At 48.9% G+C, this 15,626-nt stretch overlaps 1 protein-coding gene across 1 annotated transcript in view; it reads right to left on the bottom strand.

Annotated features, from left to right (window-relative positions):
- The window catches only part of LOC147122637 (cytotoxic T-lymphocyte protein 4-like), a 47,987-nt gene that overhangs the window by 18,430 nt on the left and 13,931 nt on the right, over positions 1–15,626 (bottom strand). Inside the window, exon 3 of the mRNA XM_086003635.1 lies at positions 1,665–1,784. Within this exon, the coding sequence (XP_085859761.1) occupies positions 1,665–1,784 (120 nt within the window). The remainder of the gene's footprint in view (positions 1–1,664; positions 1,785–15,626) is intronic.

The raw sequence follows: 15,626 nt of genomic DNA, 5'->3' as shown, positions 1-15,626 counted from the left end.
ATTTTGGTCTTTGTTACTGCAAACACAAACATGGCTCTGTTTGTGAATCCTCAGCCAGGGCACTCGCCAGATAGTTACGCCACAGGGGAACATAGTCCAGATGTAAGTGCACATCCAGTTACTGAGTAGCAATGGCACTGACTGTAGGAAAGATTGGAGCCCACATTACATTATCTGAAGCAGACTTCATGGCACTGAGTAACAGAAAAAATATTAAAAAGAAAGAAAAATGGGAAACTTATATCAAATAAAGACTTTGAGGGTGAATTTCCTCAGGGCTTCTCAGGCCCTCCTACAGTAACTTTGTTGGAAATTATAGTAGTGGAACAAGGGAAGCCCCTTGGAAATTCATCTCCGATACGGAAATCTTAGGACTAGGAAGAAATTGTTTGTAGATCAAAACTCTGATACATTTGACCATTTCACTTTTTGATGAATTAATAGCATTTCAGACCCAAAATAAATAAAGTATAAACTGTTTAATTATGATAGCTAAAATATTAATAGGCAACACTATTTAAGCCAAGCCAGCAGGATTATGAATTCTGGGAAGACACAGTTAAGAAAGAAGATAAATACTGGAATTAAATTCATACAAAACAGAAGAACAATGAACCATTCACATTAGTAGTGTGTCCTGGACTGTAACCAATTTTCATAATACAGGAAACTTTGTGATATCCGGCACCAACGGGACCGAGCTGTTGCCGTTAGATCAAAACTGCCGAACATGTTGAAACATATGGAGATTTTCAGCTCCATGTGAATCAACAAACCCTGTTGCTTAGCAACAGCTTCAAAACAGTCGGCGGCAGCTTAAAAGCATCTCTAGCTGAAGCTGTTGCTTAGCTACAGACTTTGCAGAGCCTGACTGGGGAAAAAAAAGCAACGAGAAGTAAAAATACTTATAGGAAACGGCTCCTGAATTTTGCCGGTAGATAGAGCTTTCCGGACTTTTAACCTCCGGATAAACCAAAGTTTCCTGTAGTTAATAAACTTAAAAAAGTTAGCATTTGCAACATTTTTCGGAAGTAGATACAGCATTTTAAAAAAGGCAGTATTTTACTGACAATGGGCAGGTATTTCCTCAGACCTTTACCCGCTCCACTGCCGTTACTTGGCCGGAAGTGTGGCGGAAACCCAACTTACACGTGTAAACGAGGTTTCTGCCCCACCTCCGCCAAAGTTACTGTGGCGGAGGAGCAAGAGCAGCTCCATGGAAATTCCTGGCCAATGACTCGGCATTATGTGAATGAACAGAGGACAGCAGCTTGAGGTGAGTGCGAACACAATGAAATGCTCCAAAGTAGTGAGCTACATCATGCCCTCACTGGACATCCACAGTTTGGTGCAAGTTTTTGAAATGTTAAGAAATTATCATTTATAGATTGTGCAAGTACTTCTCTGTAGAACATTTTGGCACTAGGTATAGAATGTACACTGCATTCAAATAGCAAAGTACCATTGTCAGCACTTCCCCCACTGCAGACTCAACACCTTCATTTGTGGTAAAAGGAACATGTTGTGACAAATAGGGGGGGCAAGGGAAGATTAGGTGCCCTAATCTGTGCCGCCATTCTGAATACAATTCTGATCCATCAGTTCAGCCATTTTTCAGTTTGAAATTCATATTTTGTTTTAACAAATGTTTATCAGTTACATACCTTGCACTCTTGCATTTCTCCGACTTTTCTGTCGTTTCTTATAAAATAAAATCGCAGCAACCAATATCACCAATAGCACTACTGCCCCCAGTTCAGGCCTGTAATTCCCACTGGGATTTGCTATAAAAAAAAATTGAAGAGAAAATAATGCATTATTGGAAGCAAACACAGGTTTGACATTTGAATAGGATGTCTGGATTGACATTTTGAATAGAATAATGAATTGCCGGAATATTAAATAAGAGTTGACATTTCCTGGACATTTTAGTCAAGGAGTTCCTGGATTTGCCGATAATGCGATACAGTACCTTCCTGTGGTCATCCAACCTGCCCTGTTTTTCAAAATGATCAAATGAAATGAAAGGCTTCTAAACTATTGGTCCCACCTATCAAAAGGAATAAAATTAATTTTTAATTACCAGCCGTGTGAACGCATCTTGTGACATTTCAAGAGTACGTTTACATTTTTTTTTAAATGGAACCGTTCCAAAGAATTACAATTAACTTTAAGATCCTTTTGATCATTCTGAATTTGTGATGATTTAAAATACATTCATTCTTGTTAAAATGTGAATATTGACATTATTGGAGAAACTGGCATTAGAGTTCTTGAGCCCAATGGTCTGAGAGAGCTGAATTAACATACAGCTGAAGCAGAAGTGCCCTAGGTTAATGATTGTATTTCTACTGATAGTAATTTAGGCCTCCTGTATTATTGAAATCTGTAACTGGTTCCATCAATAAATGTAATACAATTACATTTGAAAAGTTACACTAACTGACATGTTATGTAGGCATAATTATTTTGCTTTTCCTTTATTATGTACAATATAAACTTCAGCTCTTTAGCTTTCAAAGAGAGAGGGACCTAGTCGGGGCTAAAAAGGGTTAAATTATGAGGACAGGTTGCAGAGACTAGGCATGTATTCCCTTTGAGTATAGAAGATTGAGGGGTGGTTAAGATGATTAAAGTAGTTGATAGGGTAGATAGAGAGAAACTATTTCCTCTGGTGGGGCAGTCCAGAACAAGGGGGCATAACCTTAGAATTAGAGGTCGGCCATTCAGGGGTGATGACAGACAGTACTTTTTCACACAAAGGGTAGTGGAAATCTGGAACTCTCTCCCCCAAAATGCTGTTGAAGCTAGGGGTCAATTAAAAATGTCAAAACTGAGATCACTAGAGTGTTTACTGAGGAGTGGGGTTTGTTTAAAAGTGGGTGGGAGTATAGTGGAGGGGCTTGCATTTAGACATAGGGGGATTAAATACGTGGGGTTACGGGGATAGGGTGGGATATGTGTTGGTGTAGGGGTTACGGGGATCGGGTGGGATATGTGTCGGTGCAGGCTCGATGGGCCGAAATGGCCTCTATCTGTACTGTGAGGTTTCTGTGATTTCTGTGATAGTGGAGCATAGGATTAAGGGGTTGTGGAATGGAACACAAGAGGAAATGCCAGGAGGTCAGAGAGAAATGGAAGAGGTGCGGAAGGAGGAGAAGATGGGATGTGAAATGTAAATGTGTGGAGAGGAAGCACAGAGAGCACTCTGCAGCTAGTATCCTGACTGTTATTACAAATAGACTACAAACCATTGCATGATGTCAGAACGGGGATGGAAGTGGAAGGTTTAAATACCCAGACCATTTGAGACAATAAAAATGTCACAGAAGCATAGAGAAAATGGAAACTGAATTTGAAGTGTTTGGAACAGCAATGCGTAGGAGTCAAAATAAATAATTAAAGACAGCATGTGATAGATGAGGAAGCGACAGAGGTGTATAGTATGTTTACATGTGGTGATGGAGAGAATAAATGGAAACTAAAGATGTTACTGGACAAGGCTGAGGAATATTTTACACCACTGAAGAATATTGGGGAATAATTTTAACTTAACCCGCCCTGTGGGAAACTGATGGGATCAGATCGTCCGCCCGTTTTACTCTCCGCTCGATTTTAATTTAGAGGCGGGTTAGGTTACGATATACATACAAAAGACATGTTTAATACCAGGTTTCAAGTTCAAGGAGAAAACACTGTCTATTAGTAATAGACTTGCAAACAAAGGCTGGTCTTGTACACAGGCTTGTTAAAGAAAGAATTACAAACATACAGACTTACAAAAACAAAGGTCAGAAAAAGACCAGCCGGTTCATCAAGCTTGTCCTATACTGTCACAGTGCAATTTATGCACACCAAGACCCCACCATCTGACTGCCAGCCCCCCCCCCCCCCCCAATCAGTCACACCGTGTTGTAGTTGACAGGCCTTAAGATCACACCAGAATCAGATTACTAAAAGAAAAATGTCTAGATCTACAAAAGCAGGTCAACAGAAGCCAAATAAATATAGCTACAGCATTTATCGAATATTTGCAGTGCTGTAGATCGCGTGAGTGCAGCAGAGTGCCACACATTCAATGGAAAGAAATCAGATCAAACGGGTCAACTACAAGTCATGAATTGTAAGTATTGTGGTAATTCACATGATAGGAAAAAGATGTCTATTAAAGTAGAATGACATTACAACACAGAAATGGGCTATTTGGTCCAAACAGTCCATGTTGGCATTTATCTTCCACACAAGCAGTCGACCAAATGAACCTTGTTCCCATATCCCTTTATACCCCTTTGCTTCGACCACCTATCTAACCTAATAGGGAGGGCTAAATTTTGGCCAGGCCCCCTGCTCTCCTTTGAATAGTGACATCGGATCTTTAATTTCCACCTGAACAAGCCAACAGCACCTGAGTTTAACGTCTCATCCAAATGGCTGCACCCTTAGGCCGTGAATTTAATAGCGCTCAGAGGGCGGGTTTGGAGGCGGGCCCGCTGTCAAAATAGCAAAGATTGACGGTAGGAAACCCGCTGTCAACCCGCCTCCATGCGAGTCTCCCAGGTGTCGGATCCGTCAGCGGAGAACTGACCCGACACCAAGCGGCGGGGGAGACAATTCAGCTTGTTAAATGGCTTGTTAAGAGCCAATTTAAGACTATTTTGAGGCTTCCTTCAAATTTTATGATCTCCCCCACGGGTTACCTGCTGTTCAGGGAACACGCCAGCTCAACCTGGCGTGTTTTGAGTCTGCTCTGATGTTTCTGATAAGCTGACAGCTGCAGAAGTGGTGTCAAAGATGCCATGTTGCAGATGGTGTGTTTCAGAGCACAGAAAATGTTGGTTACTGCATTTTTAATACATATAGAGATTTCTTTAGTTTACACGTTTTTAGATCCAACTGCATGTCCAGTGCCACCTCATTGGGAGAACCTCTCTCACCATTGACAGATCACTTCTGTCATCACACCTGCAGCTGCCATCTATTGCAGCAACCCTTGAAAAAAATTAGACCTTGGATCTCCGAATCCTTCCACGATCAGCCCCAACACCAACATCAACCTTCTCCGCCATCACCTGATGCTGCACTGGACACAGGGCATCAGCCCCCGACAACATTGCTGCCTGAGAGGCCAGCGATAGCATCACCATGGCCAGATTTCACTTGACGATGTAAACCCTGGCTGCCACATGATGCGCCAGGTTGACACCATCCCACACCAGCATTGTGAAGCATCTCTTTAATGTCCAAGCCATTCCATACACACTCATCACTATAGCGGGCTGGGGGCAAGTTATGTCTGAGCATTCACTGGAACTCAGTAAGACACTTCTCAAGGTGCGCACAGATCTGTCCAATAAGGGGCAGTGTTGGAAAAATAGATTTCACTGCATGACAACACATTACCAGAAACTTCACATGAACATTGGCTAAACCTCTCAAGTGCCCACCCTTGTGTGTTGTTAGTTGATATGCTTGCAGTAGGATGTGGGTGAGTGTGAGGGGTGGCTAGTGAAATGGGGAAGTGATAAAATAGATAGAGAGGATTGGGTGGAGTTACAAGGTAAGTTGGTGTGAGTAAGGATGTGCAGGAGATGGGTATGGAAGGCAGAGTGTTGGGGATGTGATGAATGGTACAGCAGGGTGAGTTTGAGTGTGGCTTTGCAGTAACATTTCGTGATCCACTGAGATAATTGAAAGGTTGGCGCCACTGCAGCCAGGGACCCCTGTTGACATCCCTGCTTTTGCCCTCCTGTGCAATGTGCAACCAGGCTGCGATGGTGTCCTGGGGAGGTCTCTTCTGCCCTTGGAAGGAAAGAGAACCTCCCTGCATGCTGTGACTCTCTCCATAAGCATTTGGAGGGTGGCATTGGAGAGCCTGGGTGCAAGTGTTCACCTTTGTGCAGTGCTTGTCAGTGTTTGCAGCACCTCAATGCTGTCAAACACTGACAGAACAACTGTCAAATTCCATGTGGGCATGGTCCCTTTAAGGAAACCAACTGATGACTCGTCATCAAATTACGTCATCAGACCCGCTTCCTGTTAATTGGCCGGGAAGCCTGCAGGGTGGGCTTAACAAGGCCAATCAAGGAAAATCACGTTTACAGAGCGGCTGCAGCTGGGAGTGGGACGGGAACCAGAAAACCAGCTCTCCTGCCACCATCCCACCTCCTCCATTATATTCGCGGATTTAGTACTTAAATGAAGTGTCAGCCTAAATTCTGTACTCAAGTCCTGGAGGTGGGTTTGAATGCACAGCTTTCTGAGTGGGCATGAGATGACTAACTACACCACACTGACTGCAAAACCTAACCAGAACCATCCTCATCAGATGATCAAAGAATTAAAAAGAAAGTTCATAGAGTGAAAGCGCAGTCTGAGAGTGAGAATTATATTTTTATGGATGCAATTCAGCCATGTGATTACACTGAATTGGCAGTCGACCTCAAGGCAAAGAACAGAATTGTTCATTTTACATTAGACACAGGAACTCAATGTAGTGTCATATCACAGTCAGTTTAAAGAAGCTAAGTACAATATTAAACAAATCTAATACAAAGTTGGTGATTTACTGTATCTAAAAGATCAATTTGATAGGAAAATGTAAAGTGGTGAATGAATATAAAGACAAATATCAAAGTCTAAAAATACAAATTTTTAAACATTGAGTACAGTCTCTCTGAAAATTAGGGATTAGTTAGGAATTCTCAAAACTATTGATAAAACCACTAACAATAAATACTTAAAAGTGACCGAGAAGAATGCTGATGTATTCACATCGAGTTACATCAAACGTACAGCACAGAAACAGGCCATTCAGTGTTTATTCTCTACATGAGCCTCCTCCCACCCTACTTCATCCAACCCTGTCAGCATAGCCCTCTGTTCCTTTCTCCCTCATGTGCTTATCTAGCTTCCCCTTAAATGCATCTATGGTATTTGCCTCAACTACTCCTTGTGGTACTGCTTTCCATACTCCTACCACTCTTTGGGGTGAAGAAGTTTCTTCTGAATTCCCTATTGGATTTATTAGTGACTATCTTATATTTATAACCTCTAGTTTTGGGCTCTCCGACAAGTAGAAGCATTTTCTCTATGTCCAACCTATCAAACCCTTTCATTATCTTAGTGACCTCTCTCAGGTCACCCCTCATCCTTCTCTTTTCTTGAGAACAGAGCCTCAGCCTGTTCAGCCTTTCGTGATAAGTATATCCTCTAGCTACACCATTTCTCCGAATGTTCCGCTGATCTCCCACCAAAGATTGGACAACCTCTATAGATATTCAGGGTCATTATTTGGAACGTGGAAAATCCCTATAACAAGTAAGAGATTACAATACCAAACTGAATATGAATAAGTACAAGTTCAAAATACAAGGGGATAGATTTTAGCTCCAGGCATGGAATGGGCGGACAGTGGGCAGCATGCTCACCATATCCTGCCAACTGGGTGGAGCGTCCGCCATGCATGATCTGCCTAGTTGTACCAGACGGTGTTGCAGAAAAGGTCCGAAAAGGTAAGAACAGAACTATTTTTGTAGGGCCAGATGCAGCAGACCAGGGAAGCCCAAACCATTTAACAGGCCAGGCCTCATTAGCCTGCCGCTGGTGTGCAGGGTGCCGCAAGCGGACATCTCAATGTATTGCACTGGCCCCAGGCCTGTGCAATATCAAGCGGCCCAGATGTCAAGCTGGCCATCAGGCAGGTCGGTCCAGAAGGGGGGAACCAATCACAAGTGGGAAGGAGCCTGAGGCAGCAGTGGCTCCCAGTATTCTTGTGGTGTCCGGAGGAGCACTGTCTGCTGCTCCTGCTCCTGGCCCTACAAAAATAATTCCGTTCTTACCTTTTCGGGCCTTTTCTGCTACACTGTCTGGTAGAACTAGACAGATCATGCAAGGCGCACGCTCCACCCAGTTGTCCCTCACCGAGGTCCTATGTTGGTCTTGAGACTCCAATTTGCCTGCAGTAACGAGAGTTCTGCCTGAATCAGACAGGCACCTGGACCACCCAGCAGAAGGTCCTGGGACATATGGCGGCAGGCGGAATCCGAGCGAGAACGGGGCAATACACGCAGCAGAGCTATTTTAGGGCCACGACCACCTCATTTCCACTGGGTGGGCTGGTTTTAAATATGGAGTCAGTTACATGGGATAGCCACTTGCAGCAGTACGAACTTAAGGCCAACGGAAAAAGATGGAATCAATCAATCACATGAAAGTTTTCAAGAGCTGCAATGCCTGGTGATGGAAACCCCAGTGATAAAATACTACACTGTGACCATTCAGGAATGATATCCATAGTGTGTGCCATACAAGCCTTTACACCAATTCAATTCAGCTATTCCCAAAAAACAAAAATAACTTGCAGCTCTAATATTTGCGTGTTGGAAGTTCCATCAATATAGGCATACAAGAAATGTTGTGGGGAAAGTGATCATGAACCTTTTGAGACAAGTATGAAAAAACCTCCAGAGGAAACCCGTCAAGACTACAGAACATTGTGGCGTACCGATCACAGAAAGGACACAATCCGCTTTTCGGTCCGTAGACTATAAATCAGGCGTCATGCCTTTAAGAAGGATCACACCTTTAAGAAACTCGATCTGCAACATAGTTAAGCCCAGAGCGGGGGAGGAGCAGTCGAAGCTGTGGACTGATGAAAGGCAGTCGAACTTGGTGTAGGCTCTGACGCCATTTTGTGTTCAACATGCAGTCTCAACAATTAAACCTTTTCTGTTGAACCTCTCCGAGTTCAGTATTTTTTGCTAGGAGTACGTAGACTCCTACATTGGTGACCCCGACGCTCAGGACGACTCCTAAGCGTAACCATGGCTGACACAAACGCAGTTTCTGTGAAGCTGCCGGAGTTCTGGGAGAACCTAGCCACCGCCTGGTTCCTTCAAGCCGAATCGCAATTCCGACTCCGCGGCATCACCGCCGATGCAACGATGTACGACTACCTCCTCACCTCCCTGGGCAGCTCCACAATCACGAAAGTCTGGACAACACTGCAAAACCCTTCGGAGGAAGGCAAGTACGCACATCTCAAGGCCGCGCTCCTTAAAAAATTCACAGCCTCCCAATTTTTGCGCAACTGCCACCTCCTCGACCTCCCGGGCCTCGGTGACTCCACGCCATCAGACTTGCTCTCACACATGCTTGCTCTGACCAACGAGAAACCGCCCGGCTCCCTCTTCCGCACGCTCTTTATCCACCAACTACCTCCCAGCATCCGCCCGGTGATCGTGGCGTCCAGCCTCACGGACCTCGAGGCCCTGGCCGACGAAGCCAATAAGCTCCTGTCCGCCGGCTCCAACCACGCCGTCACCCCCGATCTGGCCTCCGCAGCGTTGGCGCACGCTCCACCCTTTATCGCGCGGCCACACAGCTCGGCCACGAGGCCCCCCAGGCCCCCACGCCCCCCAAGCCCTCCGACCCAGGGCTACTGCTACTTCCATACCTGGTTCGGTGCATGGGCACGCCGCTGCAGTCATCCCTGCACGTTTCCAACCGCCCCCACACCGGCCTACACGATGGCCGTGGGGCAAGCAGGCGCGCTGCTGTACGTTACGGACAGCGCCTCCGGACGCCGTTTCTTATGCGACAAGGGCGCGCAGCGCAGCATCATCCCCGCGTCCGCCCTCGAGATCCAGCGAGGCGGCCGCGGCCCTGCGCTGGCTGCCGCCAACGGCACCGACATCCGGACGTACGGCACCCGCACCGTCACCATCGACCTCGCAGGCCGCCGCTACCACTGGGAGTTTATCACCGCCAAGGTGCTCTCCCCACTCCTCGGTGCAGATTTCCTGTGCGCCCACGGCCTGTTGGTCGACATGCCTCGGTGCCGCCTCGTGGACATGAACACCATGTCACCTATCCCGGGCGCCATGGCACCCCCCCAACCCGCCGAAATGGCGTGGCAGTGCCGCGCCTGCTCAACGGACGACTACTCAGCACTCCTGGCTGAGTTCCCAGCCCTCACCAACCCGACCTTCTCCGCGAAAGTTGCTAAGCACGGGGTAGAACACTTCATCCCCACCACAGGCCCACCGGTGTATGCCCACGCCCGCAGGCTGGACCCGGCCAAGCTGGAGATCGCGCGGGCCGAGTTCGCCACAATGGAACAGCTCGGCATCATCCGCCGCTCCAACAGCCCCTGGGCCTCCCCACTCCACATCGTCACCAAACCCGACAGGGGATGGCGCCCCTGCGGGGACTACCGGCGCCTAAACGACGCCACCACGCTGGATCGGTACCCCATACCGCACATTCAAGACTTCTCGGCTAGACTGGCCGGCCGCTCAGTCTTCTCCAAAGTCGACCTGGTGCGCGGTTACCATCGGGTGCCAGTCCACCCCACGGATGTTCCCAAGACGGCCATAATCACCCCTTTTGGGCTATTCGAGTTCCTCCGAATGCCCTTCGGCCTCAAAAACGCGGCCCAGGCCTTCCAGCGGCTCATGGACTCGGTCCTCCGGGACCTGAAGTTCCTCTTTGTCTACCTGGATGACATCCTGGTAGCTAGTTCCTCGAAGCAGGAACACATCGAGCACCTCCGCACCCTGTTCCAGCAGCTCAGTGAGCACGGGCTCGTCATCAGCCCGGCCAAGTGCCAATTCGGCCTCAGCAGGATCGAATTCCTCGGCCACCACATCACGCAGGATGGAGCCATTCCCCTGCCCACCAAGGTGCAAGCCGTCCAGCAGTTCCCCCGGCCTACCACCATCAAAGGCCTCCAGGAGTTCTTGGGGATGATCAACTTTTACAACCGCTTCATTCCCGGAGTGGCTTCCCTCATGCGGCCCCTATACGAAGCCCTCTGGGGTAAGAAAGACAGAATGGCGATCGAGTGGTCGGCGGACATGTTGACCGCTTTCGACTCGACCAAAAAGGCGCTCGCCGACGCCACCATGCTCGCTCACCCACAGCCCAACGCCAGGGTGGCCCTCACCACGGACGCCTCCGACCACGCGGTCGGCGCCGTGTACGAACAGTGGGTCGACGGGGCCTGGCAACCGCTGGCCTTTTTCAGCCGCCAACTGCGCCCCCCGGAGGCCAAATACAGCGCATTTGACCGCGAGCTCCTCGCACTGTACCTGGCAGTCCGCCATTTTAGATTTCTTCTGGAGGGCCGCCGCTTCACCGCGTTTGTCGACCACAAACCCCTGACATTCGCGATGGTGAAATCTGCGGACCCGTGGTCAGCCAGGCAACAACGCCAGCTCGCCGCGGTGTCCGAATTCACCATGGACATCCGGCACATCTCCGGTCGAGACAACGTGGTGGCCAACTGCCTATCCCGCCCCGCCGTCCACGGCGCCCACCTGGCAGTGGACTATGCTCAACTGGCAGCGGAGCAATGCACCGACCCCGATCTGCTCTCCGCGCCCACAACCCTCCCAGGGCTGCGACTGACCGACGTCGCCTGCGGCCCGTCCGCCGTCACAGTCAAATGCGACACCTCCTTGGCGCAACCCCGCCCCGTAGTCCCGGCGTCCTGGCGAAAACAGGTGTTCAACATCGTCCACAGCCTCTCACACCCCGGCACCCGCGCGTCCATTAGACTGGTGGCCAACCGATTTGTCTGGCGCGGCCTGCGCAAAGATGTGCGCGTCTGGTCCAGATCCTGCATAGCTTGCCGGTGTGCCAAAATCCACCAGCACGTCAAAGCCCCACTCGAGGAGTTCACCGTGCCAGAAAGAAGGTTTGACCACGTCCACATCGACCTCGTCGGCCCCCTGCCGCCATCACAAGGTCACACACACCTGCTGACAATCGTGGACTGTACCACCCGCTGGCCCAAGGCCATTCCACTGACGTCCACCACCACCGCCAACATCGCGAGGGCGTTCATCGGTACCTGGGTCGCTCGGTTCGGCGTCCCCTCCGACATGACGTCGGATAGAGGCCCGCAGTTCACCTCTGATCTGTGGGCCGCCATCGCCCGAAACATCGGGGTGGCCGTTCACCGCACCACGGCTTACCACCCCCAAGCCAACGGACTGTGCGAGCGATTCCACAGGTCCATGAAGGCGTCCCTCCGCGCCAGCCTCGAGGACAAGGCTTGGATCGACTGCCTCCCGTGGGTGCTACTTGGCTTACGCTCCGCGGTCAAGGAAGACCTGCAAGCCTCGGCGGCGGAACTTGTGTACGGCCAGCCGCTGCGTGTACCCGGAGAGTTCCTGCCCACCGCCACGACCCCCTGGTCGGCTGACCAGCAACGCCGCGCTTTCGCCAACCGAGCACAACAGTTCGCTCCGGTACCCACCGGCCGGCACGGTGAACCAGCAACCCGCGTACCACCTCGCCTGCACATGGCCAAATTTGTTCTCGTGTGCCATGACGCCCACCGAGGACCTCTACGGCCCCCATACGACAGACCCTACAAGGTACTCCAGACGGGGAACAAGTTCTTCCTCCTCGAAGTGGGCGGCAGAACTGACAAGGTGTCGGTCGACCGGCTCAAGCTGGTGCACCTAGAGCCCGATGAACCCGTTCAAGTGGGCAAACCCCCACCGTGGGGCAACCCCCACCGTGGGGCAGACCGCCTAAGAGCCCGACGCGTCCGACCGCCCCGCTCCCGACACCAACCACCAAGCGCCGTTCCGGCCGTGCCATCAAGCCGCCACGCCGGTTCGTACACTCCCTACTAGCGGATTCTGGGGGGAGCTGTGTGGCGTACCAATCACAGAACGGACACAATCCGCTTTTCGGTCCATAGACTATAAATCAGGCGTCATGCCTTTAAGAAGGATCACACCTTTAAGAAACTCGATTTGCAACATAGTTAAGCCCAGAGCGGGGGAGGAGCAGTCGAAGCTGTGGACTGATGAAAGGCAGTCGGACTTGGTGTAGTCTCTGACGCCATTTTGTGTTCAACATGCAGTCTCAACAATTAAACCTTTTCTGTTGAACCTCTCCAAGTTCAGTATTTTTTGCTAGGAGTACGTAGACTCCTACAACATATTATTTAAGTTGCAAAAGTACAGTTTGACAGTAGAATACAAGTAGGTTTAGGAAAACTAGAGCATTCTGGACACATTTGTAGGAAAGCTAGTTATTGTGGCCGTACTGCAGGCATTCTGGCAAAACTAAAAGGGTTACTTCTTGCATGTTGGGAAATCTGTGCCACAAAGGATTCATATAGCCTTGTATCAACTAGGGTCCGAGCAAAACCATATACCGATAGACTGACTAATATGTTGTGGGCCTTATTATGAATTCATGGCTGCCGAGGATACGTTCTGGGATTCAGTGGCGTCAGTTGTTCCCATACGTGGCCTGAGCATTTTATTTCTATGGGAGTTGAGTCATACTGCGCTATATCTACTTATATGATAGCAGGACCCTTATGAAACTCCTTGTGACCTAAACTGCATCTCGGTGTCTTTCACCTGTGTATTTATTGAATCTTACTCAATTATTCCACAGTAAGGTGACCACACAGAGCGACAGGTGTTATCAGAATCATTTAGTTCAACTGGTAAAACCTATCTTTGCATAAATGTGCGGCATTATCCCACTCAGTTGTTGTTACTTACTGGGAACGGTAACATAGTGGTTATGTTACTGGATTAGTAATCCAAAGGCCTGGCCTAATGATCCCGCGACCAAGAGTTCAAATCCCACTACAGCAGCTGGGGAATTTAAATTCAGTTAATTAAATAAATCTGGAATGAAAACCCCTCTGGTTCACTAATGTCCTTTAGGGAAGGAAATCTGCTGTCCTTACCTGGTCTGGCCTATATGTGACTCCAGACCCACAGCAATGTGGTTGACTCTTAATGGCCAAGCAAACCACTACAGAAAACAATAATAAGAATAAAACCGGACAGATCACCTGGCATCAACTTCAGACACGACAATCGCACACCCAGCTCAGTCGACCCTGCAAAGTCCTCCTCACTAACATCTGGGGACTTGTGTCAAAATTGGGAGAGCTGACAAACAGAATAGACAAGCAAACAGCCTGATGTAGTCATATTCACAGAATCATACCTTTCAGCTAATGTCCCAGATTCCTCCAACACCATCCCTGGGTCTGTCCTGCCAGTGGGACAGGACATACCCACCAGAGGTGGAGGTACAGTGGCCCTGGGAGTCCTCAACATTGACTTCGGACCCCATGAAGTCTCATGGCTTCAGCTCAAGCATGGGCAATGAAACCAACCTCAGCCAATTCGATTCACGCCACGTAATATCAAGAAATGACTAAGCGCACCGGATACAGCAAAGGCTATGGGCCCCAACAACATCCCGGCTGTCTTGCTGAAGACTTGCGCTCCAGAACTAGCCGCGTCTCTAATCAAGCTGTTCCAGTACAGCTACAACACTGGCATCTATCTGACAATGTGGAAAACTGCCCAGGTATGTCCTGTCCACAAAAAGCAGGACAAATTCAATCCAGCCAATTACTGCCCAATCAGTCTACTTTCAATCATCAGCAAAGTGATGGAAGGTGTCGTCGACAGTGCTATCAAGCGGCACTTACTCACCAATAACCTGATCACCAATGATCAGTTTGGGTTCCACCAGGACAACTCAGCTCCAGACCCTCATTACAGCCTTGGTCCAAGCATGGACAAAAGAGTTGAATTCAAGAGGTAAGAGTGACTGCCCTTGACATCAAGGCAGCATTTGACCAAGTGTGGCATCAAGGAGCCCTAGTAAAATTGAAGTCAATGGGAATCAGGGGGATAACTCTTCACTGGCTGGAGTCATACCTAGCACAAAGGAAGATGGTTGTGGTTGTTGGAGGTCAATCATCACAGCCCCAGGACATCGCTGCAGGAGTTCCTCAGGGCAGTGTGCTAGGCCCAACCATCTTCAGCTGATTCATCAATGACCTTCCCTCCATCATAAGGTCAGAAGTGGGGATGTTCGCTGATGACTGCAAAGTTTTCAGTTCCATTCGCAACTCCCCAGATAATGAAGCAGTCCATGCCGGCATGCAGCAAGGCCTGGATAACATTCAGGCTTGGACTGATAAGTGGCAAGTAACCACTACAGTGTGTACCATCTACAAGATGCACTGCAGCAACTCAGCAAGACTTCTTCGACAGCACCTCCCAAACCCACGACCTCTACCACCTAGAAGGACAAGGGCAGCAGGCGCATAGGGACACCATCACCTGCAAGTTCTCCTCCAAGTCACACACCATCCTGACTTGTAAATATATTGCCATTCCTCTTCATCGTCGCTGAGTCAAAATCCTGGATCTCCCTGGCTAACAGCACTGTGGGAATACCTTCACCACATGGACTGCAGTGGTTCAAGAAGGCGGCTCACCACCACCTTCTCAAGGTCAACTAGGGATGGGCAGTAAATGCTGGCCTTGCCAGCAACGCCCATGTCCCAGGAACGAATAAAAAAAACTTAAAAACTTAAGTTGCTGCAGTGCATCTTGTAGATGGTACACACTGTAGTGGTTACTTGCCACTTATCAGTCCAAGCCTGAATGTTATCCAGGCCTTGCTGCATGCCGGCATGGACTGCTTCATTATCTGGGGAGTTGCGAATGGAACTGAAAACTTTGCAGTCATCAGCGAACATCCCCACTTCTGACCTTATGATGGAGGGAAGGTCATTGATGAATCAGGGCAATGCATCTCCTTCTTGCAATCTGTTGTCT

Source organism: Somniosus microcephalus, chromosome 2, assembly GCF_052327205.1.
Source record: "Somniosus microcephalus isolate GS21.2 chromosome 2, FLI_Smic_1.0, whole genome shotgun sequence".
NCBI lineage: Eukaryota > Metazoa > Chordata > Chondrichthyes > Squaliformes > Somniosidae > Somniosus > Somniosus microcephalus.
The sequence above is the reverse complement of the archived record's forward strand: the minus strand, read 5'-3'. Positions and strand labels throughout refer to the sequence as shown.